Source organism: Talpa europaea (assembly GCF_964194135.1).
Source record: "Talpa europaea genome assembly, chromosome: 12".
Classification (NCBI taxonomy): domain Eukaryota; kingdom Metazoa; phylum Chordata; class Mammalia; order Eulipotyphla; family Talpidae; genus Talpa; species Talpa europaea.
This window is the reverse complement of record NC_140079.1, coordinates 9247774-9268770: the sequence shown is the minus strand read 5'-3', so window position 1 is coordinate 9268770 and position 20997 is coordinate 9247774. Positions and strand designations below refer to the sequence as shown.

Here is a 20997-nt window from a genome sequence, read left to right as displayed (position 1 = left end):
AATCGATTCAGTATTTCCTTCGTTGCCACTTGGCAGAGGGTGGGGGGAAATGTGGGCCTTCAGAAAGTCCAAAGGAGGCGGAAGGACTAGCAGGCAAGTGTATGTGTGTTGGGGTTATGTGGGCAGAGCACCACCACACAGGCCTCCCGTGGTTGAACAGAGCAGTTCCGCGAAGGACCAGGCCTCCTTCTATCTGAGTGAGAAAGGAGGTCATGCTGTGGTCGGAGGTGTGAGACAGGAGTCCTCCCCCTCCTGCCTCGGGATGACAGACACAGTGCTGGAGATGGTGAACCCCCTCGAAGACTCCAGATACTACAACCCCCCTCAACTGAACCCCCAAACTTCTCTCTGTGGGGGTCAGGGAAACCCTCACATCTGTCTCTGAAACTCAAAGGAAGACATTTTTGGATGAAATAACTGAGGCTGGGATTCTCCTGTTCAGTCCGCCCCTCAGACTTCAGCTGCTGTGACCCTCCCTCACCTGTGTCACCTGTCTTTCCATGGTGTCCTCCTAGCCTAGGGGTGTTTGTGTAGAATTTTCCAGAAAGAGTTTACTTACTGGGATACATTACCCCCACCCACACATGCAAACTACCTTTCAGATTTAAAACAACACAACTTTGGGGAAACTGAGGCACAAGGTGGAGGAGGTGGAGGCCCAAGCAACACTGGCCACAAGATGTCTTCCGCCTGGTGTGTCTCACCCCCCTGTCACTTCTGCCTCTGTGGTGGGGGCGGAGTTGTGGTGGGGGCAGGAAGTCTGTCGAATGGGGAGGGGGGGAAGGAGGAAGGTGCGCCAATTGGGAGAGGGGGGCCTATAGGGTCAGGGATGGGGTCTCCGGGCATGGTGCTGGTGCTCCTGGCGCAGTTTTGGGGTGAGTACCTGGACCTTCCCCCGTGCCTCTCTTTTTGTCCGTCACCCCAGCTGCCGGCCCCTCCCGCTAGAGCCCCTCTAAACGTGAGTTTTCCGCTTTGCTAAATAGGACCAGTCCTTTGAAATGCAGAACCTCAGGAGGTTCAAACGGCATTTTATTCCACAGGATGAAATTCAAACCATGACTTGTACACCAGTCTTTTGTGGCCCGATTCCTCTGGCCTCTCTCGTCTCTGCCTCCTCTAAATTTCCTCTCTCCCTGTGTTTGGCCAGCTGGCTTTCCTTTCTTTTCTCTTTTTGTAATATACCAAGTTTGAGTCCACCTCTGGGCCTTTGCTCCTGCTGTTCCCTCTGTTTGGAACACGCTTCCTCTAGCATCAGCTGCAATTGCATCTCCAATGACAGGAATTTCATGCAAACCCGTTTCCTCTGAGGGATCCACCAGGCATTTCAGACTTCTTTTGGCCAAAAGCAAACTCTTTCTACTCAACCTCGCATTGTCCCCCATCTGGATCACAAGCCACCACCCAGGCACACAGTCCCTCGGGTTCAGACCTTGGGAAAATACCACCGTCCCTCTGTCCCGCCCACCAATTCCAGGCTTCGTGCAGGTCTCCTGGGGCCCCCTCCACGGGTAGTCTGACCACCTCTCTCCTTGGCCCGGTCCCCACTACTGCTCAACTAGAATCTCACCTCCTGACACACCCCCACCCCCACTTTAAAGTGGGTTCTCACCACGGCAGTTAGGATGAAGGGTCTAGACAGGGCAGGGAAGAGCACAAGGGACTATGGTGATGGTTCCCAGGTGACAAGGTGGCAGGAGAACTGTGGGGACTATGTCTGAGGGGAGAAACGAATTACTGCACAAAAATGAATGACGATGTAAGGAAAAAAACCCACCTCAATCGGCCCATGTTTCCTCCCTGGTTTCCCATCACACGCAGATAAGTAGCAAATGCCCTCCTTTCCCCACGCCCACGACACCCATCCGTGTGGCCGACAAGGCTTGTACAAGCCGCCCCTTGCTGACCTTTCTGATTCTCCCTCCTCTGCTCTCCTGGATACTTCTATAGGCCTCCTCTTTGTTCCTCCAATAAGCCAGGTTTGGTCCTGCCTCAGGGTCTTTGCATGAGCTATTCCCTCAGCTTAGAATGCTGTTCCTTCCCACGACTGGTTACTACTTATCATTCAAATCCTTGCTCAGATGTCACTTCCTTCGAGAAGGCTTCCCTGACCACTCTGGATAAGTAGATTCTTCCTCATTCATCATTTCTTCTATTGCCACTCTCCGTTCCTTTCCTCCGTGGCGATTCTCATTTCACGACTTCCTGTGGATGTCTCTCTTCCCAGGCTGTCAGTTTCAGCAGAGTTTTTTCCTATTTTACTCACATCTGTGTCTGGGTCCATAGTGGCTAGAACAGGGCCTGGTATATACAGCGTGATATGTGTATGGTGGAGAGCTGGACATGTCGTGGAGTGCAGAGAGTTAGACCCACGTCCCAGATCAGGGTATTGAGCTTCAGCGAGAAGTCACCTTGCAAAGACTCAGGCAAGCCAAGTCCCTCAGCAATGCAGGCGTGCTAGGAGAGTAAGTCACACACATGGGCATTCTGAGAAATTCCTCACCTGCCTCTGTCCCCTAGACCTGCAAGGAGCCACAGGCCTGAATGTGCAGCAGCAAGGACCCAAGCTGCTAGTGGTAACGCCAGGCAGCCAGGTGACCCTGACCTGCCATGTGACCCACACCGAGGCTTGGGAGAAGATCCGTGCTACGTGGACCAAGGACAATGTTACCTTGTGCCAGTCACTCATCACCCATAACAGCACAGAGCAGATCTGTGGGCTCCGGGGACAGTTCTCCTGGCAGCTGCCTGACAAACTCACCCTGCGGTTGGAGCACGTGAACGTCAATGACAGCGGGCATTACGTGTGCAGGGCGACCTTGGAGATACCCCTTTTAGAGGAGGCCAAGGGCCGTGGCATGGAGCTCCGGGTGGAGACAGGTATGAGAGCAAATGAGGAGAGAAGCTGGGGAGTTAGAACCTTCCAGAATCTTAAGACTCTAGAATCTCAAACTCCTAGAAACCTACGTTAAATTCTTCAAATCCATTTTTTTTTTAAGATTTATTTATTTATTTATGCAAGCACTGGGTACAGTCAGAATCGCGGGAGGGTGAGAGGATTCACCAGAGCCAGAGCGGGGAACAGAACAGGCAGACTAACGAAGTACACTGCTGAGGGGAGCAGCGGGCGGCAGGAGAGGTCTGCGCGCCATGTGGGACCCTCGCCAGGTGGCCGGAGAGCAGCCGGGGATCGAACCGGCGCTGCAGAGGCTGCGGGCAGCTTCGCAGCCCAGTGCTCAACCGCTGCGCCACCGGGGAGGCCCCAAATCCGATTTTTAAGAACAAAAACCCTAGAAACGCGAGCACATCAAATTCTAGAATCGCAGAACCACAGATACAGACATTTATAATTCAAGGCGGAGGCTTGGTAAGCTATTTCTGTAAAGGACCTGAAGGTCTCTCTGCTGCAACTCTGTCATTCTGCACTGCAGCATGCAAGCCACCATAGACAGTGCCTGCAAGAACAGGCCTGGGTGCCAAGGAAACTTTATTTTAAAAAGCAGGCAGCGGGCTGCATTTGACCCGAGAGCGGTAGTTTGCTGAGCCCTGTTCCAGAATATCACAATCATAAAGACTCTCGAATGCATATACTTCCGGAGTTTTGGTTAAACACAATTCCAGTGTCTTTTATTTTTAATTTAATTTTTATTTATTTTTGCATAGAAGAAATGGGTTGTAGGCCAGAGGTGCAGGGGATGAGAGGATTCACTAGACACAGAGTGGGGAGCAGAACAGGCAGATCTACTGAAATCCACTGCTGAGGGGAGCAGCAGGCAAGACAGGAGAGGTCTGCAGCACCCTGTGGGCAGCTCCCTGCCAGGGGATCAAACTCAGGCCCCTGGGCTGTGGTAGTAACAGCATGAGATTTAACCCCTAGGCCACCAGGGAGGACCTCCAGTGTCTTTTAAATGTGTTACTAAAATACCTCCTACAGACAAGAAAAGTGCATATCCTAGTTGAAGAGCTCAATCAATGTCTTAGTCCATTCAGGCTACAGCAACACTATAACCAGGTAGGTTATAAACAATGGAAAAATATTTCTTACCGTTTTGGAGGCTGGGAAGTTCAAGATCAAGGGGCCGGCAGACTTGGTGGGGGCCTCCTTCCTGGTTCACAGAAGGCCATCTTCTCCTTGTGTCCTCACATGGTAGAAGGGGCAGCGTCTCTCTGGGGTCCCTTTTTAAACCACTAATCCCAACCTGAGGGATAATCCTGCCCACATGACCTAACCACCTCCCAAAGGCTTTCCTCCTAATACCACCACCTCAACCCAAAGAATGGACTCTTGCAGTTCTAGAATCCCAGGGACATAGGATGCTCGCCTCCAAGAATTACAGCATGCACTACGCCTAAGAAGGCAACAACTGGGCTTTGGTGAGCGAAGAAAATCTTACTCTTTTTTATATAGAAAGCATAAAATTAGGGCCTCCCTGGTGGTGCAAGGGGTTAAGACACAAACTAGGAAGCTGGCCACAGCCACTGCTGCATGAGTTCGATCCCCTGCTAGGGGGCTACCCACATGGGGCAGCAGACCTCTCCTGAATCGCCCGCTGCTCCCCTCAGCAGTGTATTTCAGTCAGTCTGCCTGTTCTGCTCCCCACTCTGTCTCTGGTGAATCCTCTCATCCCCCCACACCTCTGGCCTGTACCCCAGTTCTTGTATGCATAAATAAATCTTTTTTAAAAAGTATAAAATTGGGCCTCCCCTGGTGGAGCAGCAGTTGAGCCCTGGGCTGCGAGGCTGCGGGCAGCCTCTGCAGCGCCGGTTCATTCCCCAGCCGCAGGCGAAGGTCCCACAAGAAATAAAATAAAATTAAATAAAAAGTATAAAATTAAACAAATATAAATATAATCAACTTTACAATATATTAGTGTTATCTGTGGTATTAAAATTTTGTGAGAACAAATTAATATTTTTTAAACTCAGGTAGTTGAAAATGGAAAAAAGTTGAGAAACACTGAACTAGAGGAATGGATGATTCTAGAACCTTAGAACTGCAGTCTCTCAAGCACTTCAAATACCACTCTTAGAATTTTGCCATCTGAGCGCATGTTAAGGTAGAGAATTCTAGAATCCAGAATCGAAAGCCACTGCCTCGCAAAGCCGGAAGGAACCTCCAGATCAGCTGTCTCCTTTCACAGGTGAGACAGCAAAGAACCAAGGCTTGGCCAGAGATACACGCGAGCCGGGCATCCCGGCAGCCGGCTTGCTCAAGAGCCAGCTCACGCGCCCCCAACCCGTGCAGGACACCCCAAGTCCTGCGACCCAGGAGACCAGGCTCCAGTTCTTCCGGTGGCTCCCGAGGGCCTCCGGCACACACCTGCCCCCTATCGGGAAGAATGGAGAACTGCACGGGTTCCCCTCCCCAAGCCCGGGCCTCCCCTCCCCAGCTGGGGGGACCCGCCCACGGCCTGCCTCTGGGGTGGGGTGTTGTGACTGTCCTGCCTGCTCCCCTCCCCATTCGTGACAAGGGTGCCGATTACCAATTAGCAGAGGCGGGGTAGCCTGGCACTAGGCTGTGCTTAGTTGGCAGCTGCGAGAGAGGGGGCGGGCTCGGTTCCAGAGCCAAACAGCTGGCATCTGCTCCTCCCAACAGCCATTCGCCAACCCACCCCCAACCCAGACAGCAGCCAGCTTTTGAGTCTGCAAGATGAAGGGGTTGGGGCCGCTGAGCCCCATTTATTCACAGCAGAAGGAACCTTTGTCTGGGGTTCGTGTCAATTATAGGGACCTGGAACAACATCCCCACTCAGCCATTCACTTGCTGTGTGACCTCGGGCAAGTAAATCGACCCCTCTGAGCTGGTTTTCCTAGCTATCAAAATGCAGCTAACGGTGCTTTCTGCGCTGTTAGGTGAATTTTAAGTGATTATACATAAAGCGTTTATTACAGTCTGGGACATAGTGTGGCCCTGATAAACATAAATGGTTCCTATTAAGTCTATGGAGCTGATTTGGCAAGATTCAAGTGTTCAAGCCAACGTAAGCATATTTCCCCTTTTATCAGGGAAGGAGCGGGAAACTGAGGTTAGCAATGCCTTTGTTCAGAGCAGGGTCCAGCTGGTGCCTGGGTGTGTGACACCCCCCCCCCCCAGAAAGTACTCATGCTCTCAGGTCCTTAGTTTCCTTGTATGCAAAATAGGCTTGGCACAGAGTAGAGGCAGAGGAAATAGGAGCCATGAGGATGATGGATCCTGTGCCAGGATGATAGAGCTTATATGGGGGGTGGGGTGGAGTCAGGATGGGGCTCCTGGTGGGAGGATAGGGTTCGTGATGGGGGTGATGGCACCTATTATGCGGGTGTTGGGCTCATGACAGGGACGGTAGGTGTAAAGGCAGCAATGGACACAGTGCAGGTTTTCTGATCCCATGCAGACCGGGTAAAGGAGCAGTCAGAGTCCTCAGTGGTTTTTTGCAGGTTTTTATTGGGGTTCAGCGGGTACGTGGCAGGCAGGGGTGCTGGGGGTACTGGGAGGCTGGCAGGCCTCCCAGCCCCCAGCAAATCCTCACTCTATCTGGGCTCTCCCGTGATCTTGGCTTCTCTTCAGCTTCTGCTGCTGCTACTGGCGTCCCCATGACGCCGCCCTTAAAAGCCCAGTCTTAGCCCAAGTGAATCCCATCTACCTCTGCCCACACCCCACTCCAGGTGCCCGCCATCAGGCATGCATTCAGGACCGCAGGGATCCATCATCTATCCTGATGGCGGGAGGGCAGAAAAGCCTGACATTTTCTTTACCCTACAGTAGGCCTCATGCTGAGGATGCTGGAGCTCATGATGAAAAAAATACAGATGGGAGTTCACAAAAGCCCAGCAAAATAAAAAGCTCACTTTTCAGAAAAGGAAGCAGGTTCAGAGGGAACACCTACCCAAACTCAGTGTGTGGTGGGGGCGGAGACCCTGAGTTCCCTCATGGGAGGGGGAACCCTCACCCTGGAGGATGCAGGAGCTTGGGACCCGAAGGTGAGTAACCCCCTGCCCCCAAACATAGATTCTCTGCAGATGGCCAGCTCCTGCACCCGAACCAAACCTCCAGTTTCCCAGGTGAACCTGCCCTAGTGTCTCTCTTCCAGACCTAATCACAGTCAAAACGTCCACTTCAGCACCTCCTCCAGGAATGCACCCCGCGCTGCTGGCGGGGTGCGTGTTGGTGGTCCTGACAGCGATCGCGCTGGGCGCGGGGATCTGGATCCGCCGCCGCGGGCACCGGGAGGCAGGTAACCACCCCCGCAGCCACACAGAGGGGGGGTCCCCGCGGGCGCCCTGGCCGCTGGCGAGCGCGCCCCCTTGCGGCGGAGGCGGGATCTGCAGTCGGGTGACGCGGGTGGGACGCGTCCCTCACCCGATACCTGCCCCTCAGGAAGGAGGGGGTGCGGGGCGGGCAGGACACAGGAGAATAGATGGAGAAGACTGGCCCCTAAATCACGTTTTCAGAAGCAGAGACAAAGCCCTCAGAGGGGGGCTGGAAAGGTCAGGCTCTCAAGTGACTATCCCACTTGTTCTGCTCACCCCTCCCCTCCCAGAGAACCCCCTCTACAGCAACGTGCCTCGCCAGCCGCGTCGGGCCCGGAAGACCGAGGTGGGGGCTGCAGAGGGGAGGAAGCAGCTGGACATCCCCAGGGAGGACCAGAAGGCTGAGAGCTTCTATTCCACCTCTTTCCCCCGGCCTCCTAGCCCCCCGCAGAATCGCACTCCAGCCCCCAGCCCATGCCCCAGCCCCAGGCCCAGGCCCAGACCCCCCATCCCTGCAGGCAGAATCTCCCCCGACCCAGGGCCCTATGGGTAGCCAGAGGCAAGAAGGTTCCTTTAAGTGGAAAGAGGAATTGGAATCCCCGGAGATCCAGTGAGGCTCTCCCAGTGGGCACGTGAAAATGTAACTTATTCCAGGGGGATCAGCCACTCACCCCGAGGTCACTGTCCTCACCCAGTCCCTGGACCTGCCCCTGCTCCCAGTACAGTCAATAAAAGCTCATGAAAAAAGCAAAGTCAGACTTTGTGGTGATTTGGGGGTGCTAAAGAGATTTGAGGGTTCATCTGGGGGGTCCAGAGCCTCCAGGGGTCGCTGGAGAGGTCCACTGTGGTGAGCTGTGACATTCACCAGCCCCCCCTGTTGTCCTTGCATGTCTAGTGAGCGGGGAAGTGATGCCCCAATCCTCCAAACAGTGCCTCAAGCGGGAAGCATCCCTTCCCCAGCTGGTATGGCCCACCCAGGCGGGCTGGGAGGTTGGTGGGGAGGAGCCAGGAGGGAGACCCAGGCCCCCTGGCATTTATCAGTCCTCAGGGTCTCTTGCCTGACTGTCACCTTGAAGTGACACCAGCTGGGCTAGGCTCCCCTCCCCCACCTCTGTTTCCATGGGGACAGATGTCCTTTCCTCGCATCAGGCCTCAGATGCCTGCCCAGATGGGGCAGAGGAGCGCGTGGGGGCGGGGTGGGCCTAAGAGCCTGCCCCCTCAGTTTCTCCATCTTTGTTTCTGCCTGTGTCCACTGCCTCCTGGTTCTTCTCTGCCCGCCTTATCTGCCTCCCTCTCCCTGTTGTCTCCAGCCCTGAGGTTTGTTCCCTGAATTGTGGGTGCAATTCAGGCACCAACCTCAGCTCTACCCCAAAATGAGCTGTTGGGGACCACGACACCCTTCCCTCTCCAAGAATCTGTCTCCTTTCTTCCTTTGGCGTAGGAACCTACCTCCCAGAAAAGACATTTGAAATACACGGTAAGTTATTTATTTCCTGGCCAGCAGTGGGCTTCGAGACATGATTGGGGAGCGCAGAGAGAGTCGGAGAAGGCGGCGCTGATGGCGACCGGGACCCGGCAGGGGGAGGAAGTCTTTCCACCCAAGCCTCTCGCAGGACTGGAAAGACCTCCAGCGTTTACTGGGCTGTCAGCACACAGGGCAACAGGACAGGGAGCTGAGTCTCCTGGTCAGGGCATCTGGGTGGTCACTGGGTAGAGCAGGGCCAGGTGCTCGGCGCCCTGCACGGGCAGCGGGCGTGAGCTGTAGTGGAGGACCAGCTCGGGCACGCTGGCGAAGGGGCCACTGTGCTGGCCTAGCACCAAATGGTTTTCTCGAGTCCGGGTGAACTTCAGATGCAGAAATCCCTGGCTGCTCCTGAGGGAAGGGACCAGAGGGTCTCAAGCGGCCCGGAACTACCCACACTCTCCAGCCCTCAGGCCAACCCCTCATGGCCCCCAGGAGCCACGTTTGGGGCCAACCGGTGGATTGTTCCACCCGGGTAGGGGTCTTCCGTCTCCCCAGAGGGCTGAGGTCCCACCCGGTCCCTCCTCCAGAACACTCCCAACCCCTGTGCGCCCCATCCTGGGCTCTCCACTAGTGAACCCTCAATCTGGGGTCTTTTTCTTTTCTTTCCATTTCGGGTGGGGAACCATTTTAGCATCATCATTAATAGGAAGGAAGCACTTCCTGTGTCCTGGGTCCTATTCTCGGCTTGCCTGTGTTTGTTTCCATCTGGCCAGTACGCTACTATCAGCCTCATGTTACGCCTGATCTTAGCCCAAAGGCCGAGAAGCGACAGCCTCATATTACAAAGAGAAAACTGAGGCTGGCAAGTGGCAGAGGCAGGATTTGAATCTGCCTCCAACTTCAAGTCCTCTTCCTCTTCCTCCTCCTTTGCGTAGTCTCACACTCAGATGCTAACAGAATCTCAAGAATGTTTTATGATCAGACACACTTAGAACCTGAGGCAGAGAAGACTCAAATGCATACAGGGCCACGCCGAGATTCTGGCTCCAGACAGACACAAATAGCTCAGTTTCGGACGAGGGGAGTCAGGGCAACTGTGGACGTTTAGTTCACCCTCTTACTCAGGCCCAGGTTTACTGCACAGCTTCCACTCCATTTTCTGGCCGACCTCAGGTGCAGGGAGCCAGCTCATGCTGGAACCAGGCCAGCCCAGGCCGCCCTAGGAGCCCCGCCCACTGGTCTAAAGTCCTGCCTATCAAGCCTGCAAGCCTCGCTCTGACCCCAGCAACCCCACCCGCTGGCTGCTGCAGCCACACCCGTGCGCCCACAGAATGAACTGTGAAGCATGTCACCTGCAGACCTGTGACCCTCTGTCTCTCCAGGGGGCTGGGGTCTCACCTGAGGGACAGGGAACAGTCCTGGGGGCTGGTCTCGCTGAGCCTCACCAGGTAGCTGCCTTCCTTGCAGAGTGACAAGATGTTCTCGGCATCGGCACGGCTGAGGGGCCCATGGAACCACCTGGGCGGGGGGCAGGGGTCTCAGGAGGGGAGTCCACCTTCCAACACATCAGGGTCGCCCGAGGTCGCATCGCATGCCAGCACAAACCCCGCGGTCGCATGCCAGCACAACCAGCACAGAGGAAACAAGCAGGAAAAGTTGCCTTGGGCTTCTCAAGAGGGGCCTGGAGGTCTGGCAGACATGGTTACCCTGGAAAGTCAAGGGGGAGCCTCTCCCTCCAAATCAACACCTACACCTCAACTTTCACAGCCCCCCTCAAGTGCCCTGACCTCCCTCCCTAATCCCCCAACCTCAATCCCTTTCATGAGATTCACCGCATCCTGTCTCCCCACTCACCTGGACCATGCTTTATTCACTATTTCATAACGTGATCAAAGGGAGGCTCAGCGGCCGGCCGTGCGCAAGGTGTCAAACACAGAGCGCCAGAGGCCTGGCGGTTGTTTGTATTGAAAAGAAAACAGCGTCTCACGCTGGGTTTCCACGCTAATGAGCCAGTTCTGTACAGGCCATCTAAGAGGTTTGGGGCGGTGATAAACACACCCTGGTCCCCAGGAGGCTGGGCTCTGGGGGCTCACTGAGGGACAGGGAGCAGACCCAGACCCTGCCAGCTTGTGCGCCTCAAGATCTTGTGCAGGGCCTCCCCTGGTGGCGCAGCGGTTGAGCGCTGGGCTGGGAGGCTGCCTGCAGCTGCTGCAGCGCCGGTTCATTCCCCGGCCGCCAGCGAGGGTCCCACAAAAAAAAAAAAAAAAAAATCTTGTGGGTGTGAGAACAATTTCTGTCTCTGCTCTCCCCACCCAGCTAAAGGGAGGAAATCCCCCTTTTTAATATTTTGAGCTGGAGACTCAGAGAACTTAAGTCACTTGTCCAAAGCTACACAGCCAGGGGCGCAGAGCAGGAATTTGAACCCAGAATCGGGAGCCTGCATCTGATTCTGCTTCGCCCCTACCTAGGTGTCCGGCCCGCAGCGCGCAGGCGCTCAGCGATTAGTTGAAAAAATGAATGAATCAAAGTTCCACTTGCCCCTTCTGCACCCCCTCCCCAACCCGAGGAATCTGTAGCTGGGAAGTGACCCAGAGGGGCTCAGGTGGGCTGTCCCCAGTTCCGCTTCCACACTCACGGCTGTTTCTCCAGGGGCAGCGCGGGGTCCACGCGCTCAGCAGGCTGGGGGCTTCTGGGCGGGTGTCGCCGGAGCTCCCTGGCTGCGCCTGAGGTCCTTTCCCAGTCGGGACTGTCAAACTGCACTAGAGGGCCGGGATGAGAGGAGGGTTAAGTGCAACCTACCTGAGACCTTCAGAAAAAGGGGGTGTAGCCATGAACAAATCAGGTGGCTTGCAAGGGCTGGGCAGCTCCATGAGTGATGACTCAATCAGAGGACAGGAGTGGTGGCAAGATGGGTAGACTGAGGCATGAAGCCCCAATTTCCCTCTCAGTCATACAAATTCTAGGGCAAAGGTGAGCCCATGCAACTCTTCTTGGTCCAAGGTGTTTTATTTCTTGAAGCTGACCCTATGGCTTTTTTTTTTTTAAGATTTATTTATTCTTGCATATAAGAATTGGGGCGTAGGCCAGAAGTATGGGGAATGAGAGGATTCACCAGAGAGAGTGGGGAGTGGAGGAGGCGGATCCACTGAAATACACTGCTGAGGGAGACACAGGAGAGGTCTGCTGTACCATGTGGGTCTTTCACCTCTGCGCCACCAGGGGAGGTCCTCTTGAAGCTGACCTTATGGCTTTTACATAAGAGGGAACTGAGTTTCAGAGACCTGTCCAAGCTTTCTGATTCAGGAATTGACCCTAACGCCACCGAATGACAGTTACTGTGAAATGCTACCCAAGAAAATTTACTAAGAAATTATGTATGGGGCCTCCACAAGTTCAATCCCTGGCCAGTCAGGGAGCAACCCACATGGCGCAGCAGACCTCACCTGTCTCGCCCACTGCTCCCCTCAGCAGCGTATTTCAGTCAGTCTGCCTGTTCTGTTCCCCACTCTGCCTCTGGTGAATCCTCTTACCCTACCCCCGTACCTCTGGCCTACACCCCAGTTCTTGTATGCATAAATAAATAAATCTTTTTTAAAAAAAAGAAATTGGGCCTCCCCTGGTGGCGCAGCGGTTGACTGCTGGGCTGCAAAGCTGCCCGCGGCCTCTGCAGCACCGGCTTGATCCCCGGCCACCGGCGAGGGTCCCACATGGCCCGGCAGACCTCTCCTGCCTCGCCCGCTGCTCTCCTCAGCAGTGTGTTTTGTCAGTCTGCCTGTTCTGTTACCCGCTCTGGCTCTGGTGAATCCTCTCACCCTCCCGTGCTTCTGACTATACCCAGTGCTTGTATAAATAAATAAATAAATCTTAAAAAAAATAGAAATTATGTATAATTGAGCACATTGTACTACTCAATTTACAAGCATCCTGTGGGGTAAGTACTCTGAAGATTCCCATTTTACAGGTAAGGGAAATGAGACTCAGAGAAACTCAATGACTTGCTCAGATAAGTGACACAATCCCAGGTTTAGCAGACACCAAAGCCTATCCCTGCACTAAACTTACAGGATGAGCAGGTTTCATTGCACTCTAAACAGTGTTTCGGTTTCCAAGGAAGATACAGATTCTCCTGGGAAATTTCTAACCATCAGTCATTCACACTTTAGAGAGAATTAACAAACTGCCAACATGGCAGGTGACTGGGGGATGTGGGCATTCAGAGGTGAGGACCTGTACTGGGGAAGCACCTGCAAATGCCTTGGAGATGTGATCTTTCTTCCACTCCCAGGGCTGATCATATTCATCTGCTGGGCGTTCATCCTCCCGGGGCAGCCGACTCTGCCGAGGCCTCTGCCCTGAAGGAGCTTCCTCTGCTGGCCCTTGGCCCTGCTCCTCATAGGGAGTGTCATACAGCTGCACAACCCTGCATGGCAGTTCTGAGAGGCCAAGAACACTGGTCAACTGTCATTCCCATCTGGGGCCATAGCCCCTTCCCTCAAGAACTGTCCACTCACCACTCATGACCCGCTGGGCATCATAGGGCTCCATGTAGCTGTCATCTGCAGGTGGTGCACAAGGCTGAGCATCAAAGGGGTCCGAGTACTCAGTGTCCACTTCCAACTGGAGAGAGAAGGAAGGGAAGGGGACAGGGACTCAAGGGCCATGCCTAGCTCTGAGCGATGGAACACCCTCGGCCTGCCTTCTCTAGGCCTTTCCACACATAACTTTCAAGCAGTTCTATTTGGGGACTTGGGGGTTTGGGTTGGGGGTGTTCTCTACCACCCACAAGTGCTTGCTGAACAGACACCACCTTCCCTTTGTCTCTCCCTCCACGTCCTTCTGATTCTCCCTGACCCAGGCCCCTCCTTCCGTCTTCATAATGATCAGGTTCCAGCACTATTCTAAATGCTAAATGTTGTATAAATATTTCATTGTGATACGAACACTCAGTAAGTGCGTAATTCCCTTTTTATAGATGAGGCAACCAAGGCACAGAGAGGGTAAGTGACTTGCTTAGGGTCACACAGTACATAAGCAAGTAGGTCATATTTTTTTTAAGATTTATTTATTTATGCATACAAGAGCTGAGGTACAGGCCAGAGGTGTGTGTGTGGGGGGGGTGAGAGGATTCACCAGAGACAGAGTGGGGAGCAGAACAGGCAGACTGACTGAAACACACTGCTGAGGGGAGCAGTGGGTGAGTCAGGAGAGGTCTGCTGCGCCATGTGGGTAGCTCCCTGGCCAGGGATGGAATTCATGCTGCAGTGGCTGCTGATAGCTTCATAGAGTTGCGTCTTAACCCCTCGTGCCACCAGGGAGGCCCCATGTAGGTCGTATTTTGATCCCCGCTTGTCTGCACCCTTGAGTCCTGCATCTTCCTACCTTTCTCTGTGATCTCAATCACTGACCTACAGTCTCATCACCGCAAATTCTTCTCTGCCTGGACTAGGGACCTGGGGTTCACTCCCTGATCTTCTAGGAAAGATACTGAGAAGAGCATGCACATCTTTAGTTCAAATTCTAATGAGCCAAAGCCTGTGGCCTTGGGCTGGTTGCTTTTCTTCTGTGAGCCTCAGGTTCCACTTCTGTAAAATGGGGATGTTTAAAGCAGAAAGGGCAAGGAACAGTGGTGGGGATGTCTGAGGGCCTGGTAGGGGAGAGATGTGTTCAGATTTCTTATAGAAAGACTCACCAGCTGCTAGGAAGAAGGGAAGCTGGGGAGAGGGGTCAAGAGTGGGGGATCTGGGCCACAAGGCAGAGGCCATCCGAGAGGTATGGGGAGCGGCCAGCCTAGTGCATTGCAAAGAGACAGACATTAAACTCGCCAAGCAGAACTGGGGAGTGTCTGGCTGGTGCCCTGGCTCACCCCTGGGGACACACATAAAACAAGCACCCGAAATCCAAGGCTCCAGCCTTGCCCTCGCCACCCCGCATCCCGGGGCCACCCCATGTCCCGTGATAATAGCCACGCACCTCTTCCCCAGGGCTGCCCAGCAAGACCTTGGCTCGGGCCATGTCAGCTGCCTCCACCTTGATGAGCCGATGCTTAGGAGAGTCGTACTTGGCCTCTCCAGGGCCCTTGGAGTCCGCGGGGCCCGCAGGGTCCTGCTCCAGGCGGCTGACCGCATCCTCGTAGGGGTCCTCGAAGTCCAGATCCTTCTGCTCCCGGTAGGCTCTCAGGATGTCGCTCTCCGAGTAGTCCGGGGTGGGGGGCTGCGGAGGGGGCCTCCGCCCGCCAAAGGTCAGATAGTCTCGGAGCCACTTGGCCATCTGGGCGCGCGTCACCTCAAACCTAGCCACTGTCAGAGGCGGCCCCACATGCCCCCTTCCAGGTGCCCTTCCCTGGCGGAGTACCCCGGGAGGAGGAGGTGGAGGCAGGAGCAGGCCAGGGGGGCGGGGAGGGAGGGGCGGGCGCGGTGGGAGGAGAGAGCTCAGGTGAGCCGCGGGGCTGGCTCCGGGAGAGAAGAGGGGCCGAGGAAGGAGGAATAGGGGAGGAGGGGCAGGAGCCCCCCTCGGCCGGGCTCCGGAAGGGCGGAGGCGGGAGGAGGCGCGGGGGGTCGGGGGTGCGGGGGTGCGGGCGGCGGGGCGGCCCGGCCCGGGCGAGGGGCGTCCGCAGAGCGCGCGGAGTTTTCGCGGGCGGCGCTGTCCCCGCGCGACTCGACCCGCCGCCGCCCCCGGGCAGCTCCGGGACCCCCCTTGGGCTGGGGGCTCGGGGAGCGCGCCGCGGGGGACGCCCCGGCTCTGGCCCAGCCCGGACGCCCGGGTTCTCGGCGCAGCGGGCGGGTTCACCCCGGGCGCGGGCGCCGGGCGCAAAGTTGGGTCGCGGGGACGGGAACCTCGGCCCGGCGCGTCCTTTGTTGCCCCCTTCTCCGCGCGGGGGGCGCCCCAATCCCGCTGCCCCGGCCGGGCCGCCGCGAGCCGGCCCCAGCCACCGGCACAAAGGGAAATAAAACCTCCTCCAATCCCCTCACGCCCGCGGAGAGACTTTACCCGCCGGCGGCCGCGCGCGCCCGGGAGGAGGCACTTTGGGGGTGGGGGGCGCCCCGGCGGCGCCCCAGCACCCACCGGCCGCGGCCGCGTCCCCGGCAACGCGCTGAGCCTTCCCCGCCTCCCCCCGCGGCCCCCGCCCTCCCGCGCCCCGCGCGCCCCTCCAGGTGACGGGGACCTGCAGCTGCTGGCGGGGGGGAGCCGCCGCCGGGGGGCCGGGTGGGGGGCCGCGGCCGCTGGACACCCGCCCGGAGGACCCAGGCGGCGGGAGCGAGCGGACGCGGGCGAGGGAGCCGGCACCGGTTGACCTTGCCGGGGGTCGGGAGGGAGAGGACCGGGAGGGGGACCCCGCCGGGGAGCGGGGACCGACGCGGGGGGAGCCGGACTTGACCGCCAGGCGGGCAGCGGCTGCCCAGCAGGGGGGCGAGTGGCCACTGACCACTGTTGATGGAAACGGAACGGGCACCCGACCGCAAAGCCGGCCGGAGTTTGGGGGTGCGGAGATGGCTCCAGAGGTCAAGGGGAGGGGCAGGGACGTGGCCGCTCCTCCCCCAAGAGGGCCCTTCTCTGTCCTCCCCCGGGGGGCCGTCGCTGTGCGGAGCTTGGGGGTTGGGGCAGCTGGCGGGCAGGGGAGATGCTATCAGCGACTGCGGGGCCGCAGCATCTGTCCTTTTGTGGCTGGGGGGGTCAGAACGGAGAGGGGTCGCCTGTCCTGCCTGTCTCTTGGCCGTGGCAGCTGTGGGGGAGGGGCCAAGACACTACTAGGTTTGGGGGGGTGAGAGAAGAAAAAGGGGCTACGAATTCCAGCAAAAGCACATTTTTTTCTTTCCCCATAGGGAGCTTGTTCAGTTCCCCCTTATGGCTGGAGTAAGAGGGGGTGGTCAGGAAGGCTGGGACCCCAGATTCCCTTCTCCCTGCCCAGGGTAGGCAGGTGCTTGTGGCTTAGAGGGGAGGAAGGACCCGACAGAAATCAGAGCTAATTCTGTCGTGGGGACCCCGGTTTCTAACGGGAACAGCAGCGCCTGAGGAAGTGTGGGCAGGAGTGAGCGATCACCCACCCTTGTCATTCTACTGGTGGGGAAACTGAGGCACAGAATGGGGAGGGACTTGCTCACAGCCACCTGACAGATTATTTCTGCCTGGATGCCAGGAGGTGGCCCGGCTTGGGGTGGCGCCCAAAACCCCCCAGAGTCTTTCATGCTGTCAGCTCCCTTTCCAGGTGGGGAAACTGAGGACCAGAGCTGGCAAGGCAAAGCAGGGGCTTCCATCTGCGTTGCCCTACACGAACCTGTTGAGCTGGGTCCTCCCCACCTTAGCGCATTCGCACAGCTCCCACCCCGCCCTCTCCCTCTCTCCGGTTGGCAACTGGAGACCAGGCAGCACCCCTGGGGTCTGCCAGGGAGCAAGGTGGGTAATTGTCCTGTTTTCTGTCAGACGCCAGGCAATTCCCTGCTCAGCGATGAGCTGATGACAGATCTCATCAAATCCAAGGCCTCTCTCTGTCAGATAAATATGCGGCGTCTGAGGTATAAATATTTGAAAGGGGCCTTCTAATTACAGTGTGTGTCAGGAATAGCAATCAGGGGCCCCGAGGCAGAATCAAACGGCATTTGACTTCCCTGCGCTTTTGAGCTGGCTTCTCCTTCTCTGGGGTTTGTCCTCCCTACCCCACCCCAGTGGAGGAGGGGGGCGCGTGGAGGAGCCAGAGATGGTGGGTGAGAAGAGCTAGGCTTGGGGTCCAATGCCTCAAAGGGTGATCTCAAATAGCCACGTCACCCCTGGGTTCTGGCTTTCTGACCTATGGCTGATGGCTGCAGAACAAAGGTGAGGAGGTGGAGCGGGCTGGGGGTGCTGGGCTGAGGGGACTCCCCCCCCCAAAACGAGTGGGGTTTTCCAGGGCTCCTTTCTGGTGAAGCTTTTTCTGGGGCCTCAGCCCCCTAAACTTGAGTAATGACCTGGGCTCTTCCCATCTGTAAAATAGGAGACTCACAGCTCACCTCTGCTGACAGTGTACTGAGATGCCAGGTTGAATGACATACACTGCCGAGGGGAGCAGCGGCAAGCCAGGAGAGGTCTGCTGCGCCATGTGGGTCAGCGCCCTAGTTGCGGATTGCTTCATAGTGCTGATGCTTAACCCCTTGCGCCACCAGGGAGGACCCTGAGGTGCATTCTTTTTTAAAGAGGTAATGTATACTGAAAGTGGACATTCTAATGCTTTTTAGTATGTTCACAAGATTGTGTAACTATTGCCATGAATCACAAAACATTCCATTACCCCAAAAAGAAACCTGTACCCAATTAACAGTCACTTCCTATTCTCCTCAAGTCTCCAGCCCCTGGCACCACAAACCCACTCTCTGTCTGTGGCTGTGTCTGTTCTGGACATTTCACATCAGTGGGCACACACCATGTGGCTTCTCTCCCTGAGCATCACATGTTCAAGGTCCCTCCCTGTGGTAGTGAGTGTCAGAGCTGCCCCCCTTTTCATGGCTGAGTGATGACCTATAACATGGTATACAGTAGGTGCTCAATATATGCTTAGTGTGTAGGGGATCTCAGGGAAGATGGTTCCTGCCTAGGGACTGTGCCTGCAGTCCCCTCATCCTTGCTTCAGGGAGCAGCCCCCCTGGGTCCCCAACACTGGAGGGTGGATGGGTTCCAAGGCTCCAGAATAGGAGGAGAGGGACCAGCTGGGAAGGCCCATGGTGGGGTCTAAAATGTCCTAATCTGGGGCCTCCCTGGTGGCACGGGGTTAAGATGCCAGCAACACTATGAAGCCACCCCAGCCAGCCAAGGAGGTGACCCACATGGCATAGCAGACCTCTCCTGACTTATCTGCTGCTCCCCTCAGCAGTGTGTTTCAGTAGATCTGCCTGTTTTGTTCCCCACTCTGTCTCTGGTGAATCCTCTCACCCACACCTCTGGCCTACACCCCAGTTCTTGTATGCGTAAATAAATCAATCTTAAAAAAAAAAAACTCCTAATCTGGAGAAGGAGACTTGGGCCTTAGGAATACCTAGTCATTAGGATAGATAATCTCTGCACTTGGAAGCTCCTAGAAGCTGCCTTTCCTAATTTACAGTCTGAAGGAAGAGACATGGTCTGGCCCTCAGAAGTCCCCAGTGTGAGGAGATAGGGTCAGCTACTTACTAGGCTCCAGACTGGTGGGGTAGGCAGGCTTTTGACTTGAGGGCCTTCCCATCTGATGAAGACTTGAGCCCAGGAAGCCCAATCTGATGGGGGAGGCGTGATGTGCCTTCAAAGTACCAGCCAGGTGGAGGAAACATATGCTTGCTCGCAGGAGCTCCCAGTCTGATGGCGGAGATACGGCCCTGACTTCCAGGCTCACAGTCTGATGGCGGAGACGTGAGTCAGCCTTCAGGGGTCCCAGGACAATGTGGGGGGCATGGTCCAGACTTCAAGCATGCCTAATCTGATGGTGGAGGTGTAGCCCTGTCATCATGAGCCCCCAACCTGATGGGGAAGGCATGTCTCAGCCCCTGGAGGCCTCTGGTCTGCAGAAGCTGCATTGGACTGTGGTGACTGAAAGTCTTTTTTCAAAGCCAGGTCTTGTCCATCACTTGCTCTGAACCCTCAGTCAAGGAGCTCCCCACATCTGTAAAATGTGGCAGTAATGGAGCATGTGCCCCAGGGCGGGGGCAGGGAGAGAGCTCAGACAGCACAGGGAGGCCCTTGATAAAAGCCTAGGAAGCCCCAGTGTCTCCTTTGTGAAGCCCAGGCCCAGGCAGGCGCTAGTGGGGGGGGGGGGCTACCCCCCAAGTCTCTCTAATGTGCTCAGGCAGTCGGGCAGCCTCCAGGGGAACTGATGGAAGAGATTCTGGATGAGGCCTGACAGCTCTCAGAGACCACTATGGAGCTCGTGGGGACCAGGACTGTCTGCCACGATGGGGGAAGGGCAGGCTCCAGAGAGCAGAGGGGAGGGTATCCAGTGGAGGGGGGGGGGGCTGGGAGGGGTAGAATCTGAGGCAGCGATGTTGGGGAGGTGGCAGAGGATTAGCACATGGAAGACCCCAATGTGTGTGACTCTGCCTCTGCTGGCTCAGCCCTAGGAACCCCAACAAGAGAATGGGCCTTCCAGGACTGGGGGAGGGAGGGAGAAGAAAGCATAAAGGTCTCTGGGGCAACAAGAATTCAAGAGATCATTCCAGTGGAAGAGGGGGGCCTGTGGCGGAGGGCAGGCAGAACCAGGGGGCCCCTGGGCTGCAATCTCAGCTGTAGGTAGTGGGGAGACACCCACTAGGGCCACTAACATTCACGGAGCCCTGCTGAGTGCTGGATAGTCTTAGCTATTGTGGACACACTAACAATGTGACACCCCCCTTGCAAAGCTCACTGCCAAAGAGGATCTAGCAGGTAGACCCTCAGGTGACCCCATTAACCCCAACCTCCTGTGGTCACACCCATGTGGAATCTCTCCCCTTAAATATGTGGCTTGTTTCCAACCAGCAGAACATGACAATGATGACAGGAAGCCATTTCTAGCAGCTTCTCCTTAGAAGTCAGCTGTTGGGGAGCTCCGTGTAGACCAGGAACTGAGGGCAGCTTTAACCTAGGATTCTGTCCATAACATGACAGAGAGCTTGGGAGAGAATCCTGCCCCAGCTGGGCCTGCAGCTGAGACCCCAGTCTGAGACCGTGAGGCAGAGCATTCAGGGAGTCAAGGGTATCAACAAGCCTGCTTAACACAACCTCAGGACTGTCTTACCCACCTCATTTGCTTCATTTGCTTCTATTTTACCATTATATTAATGTTTCCTCCCTTACCCACACCCCATCTCCCAACAATCACATGTCTTTTTTCACTGATACAGCTATGGCTAAAGCGGTGCTGGGCATATAATAGGTGCTTAATTAATATCTTTGCAGTGAGCAAATGGATTAATAAATGTGCACCGGGGAATGTAAATGAGCTTGCTAATGGTGACTGCTGCATAAAGCTCGGCTGTCATTACTGCAAATTCAATGGATGCTGCCTTTACTGCAGCCACCATGTCACATGGAGAAAAGAGAGCTTGGCACCTGCCTTCCCATGACCTCAGCCAGCAAAGCTGCAGGGACAGGGTGAGCCCAGAAACTGGGAAGATGTCTTGGCTACCTTCCCTCTGGAACCTGTGGGGAGCAGAATTTGGTATCTTAGATAGGGGCCAGCAAACTTCCTCTATAAATGCATTGACTGTCAGGGCATAGTCTCCATTCTAGCCACTCAACTCTGCCACTGTAGAGTGGAAGCTGTGAGCATGTTGGTGTGCCATAAAACTTTATTTACAAACACGGGCTAGGGAGCAGGTTTGACCTACGGA

At 55.9% G+C, this 20997-nt stretch overlaps 2 protein-coding genes across 2 annotated transcripts; one reads left to right on the top strand and one right to left on the bottom strand.

The window, feature by feature from the left end:
* Positions 1–844: 844 nt before the first annotated feature.
* Positions 845–7780, top strand: TMIGD2 (transmembrane and immunoglobulin domain containing 2; the record flags this gene model as incomplete). Its single annotated transcript, XM_084248634.1, has 4 exons — positions 845–875; positions 2518–2877; positions 7068–7211; positions 7518–7780. The coding sequence occupies 4 exons, from the start codon at positions 845–847 to the stop codon at positions 7778–7780; spliced, it is 798 nt and encodes a 265-aa protein (XP_084104760.1).
* A 1133-nt stretch (positions 7781–8913) lies between these two features.
* Positions 8914–14959, bottom strand: SHD (Src homology 2 domain containing transforming protein D; the record flags this gene model as incomplete). Its single annotated transcript, XM_084250294.1, has 6 exons — positions 8914–9100; positions 10091–10210; positions 11328–11451; positions 12937–13125; positions 13204–13309; positions 14663–14959. The coding sequence occupies 6 exons, from the start codon at positions 14957–14959 to the stop codon at positions 8914–8916; spliced, it is 1023 nt and encodes a 340-aa protein (XP_084106420.1).
* Positions 14960–20997: the final 6038 nt, after the last annotated feature.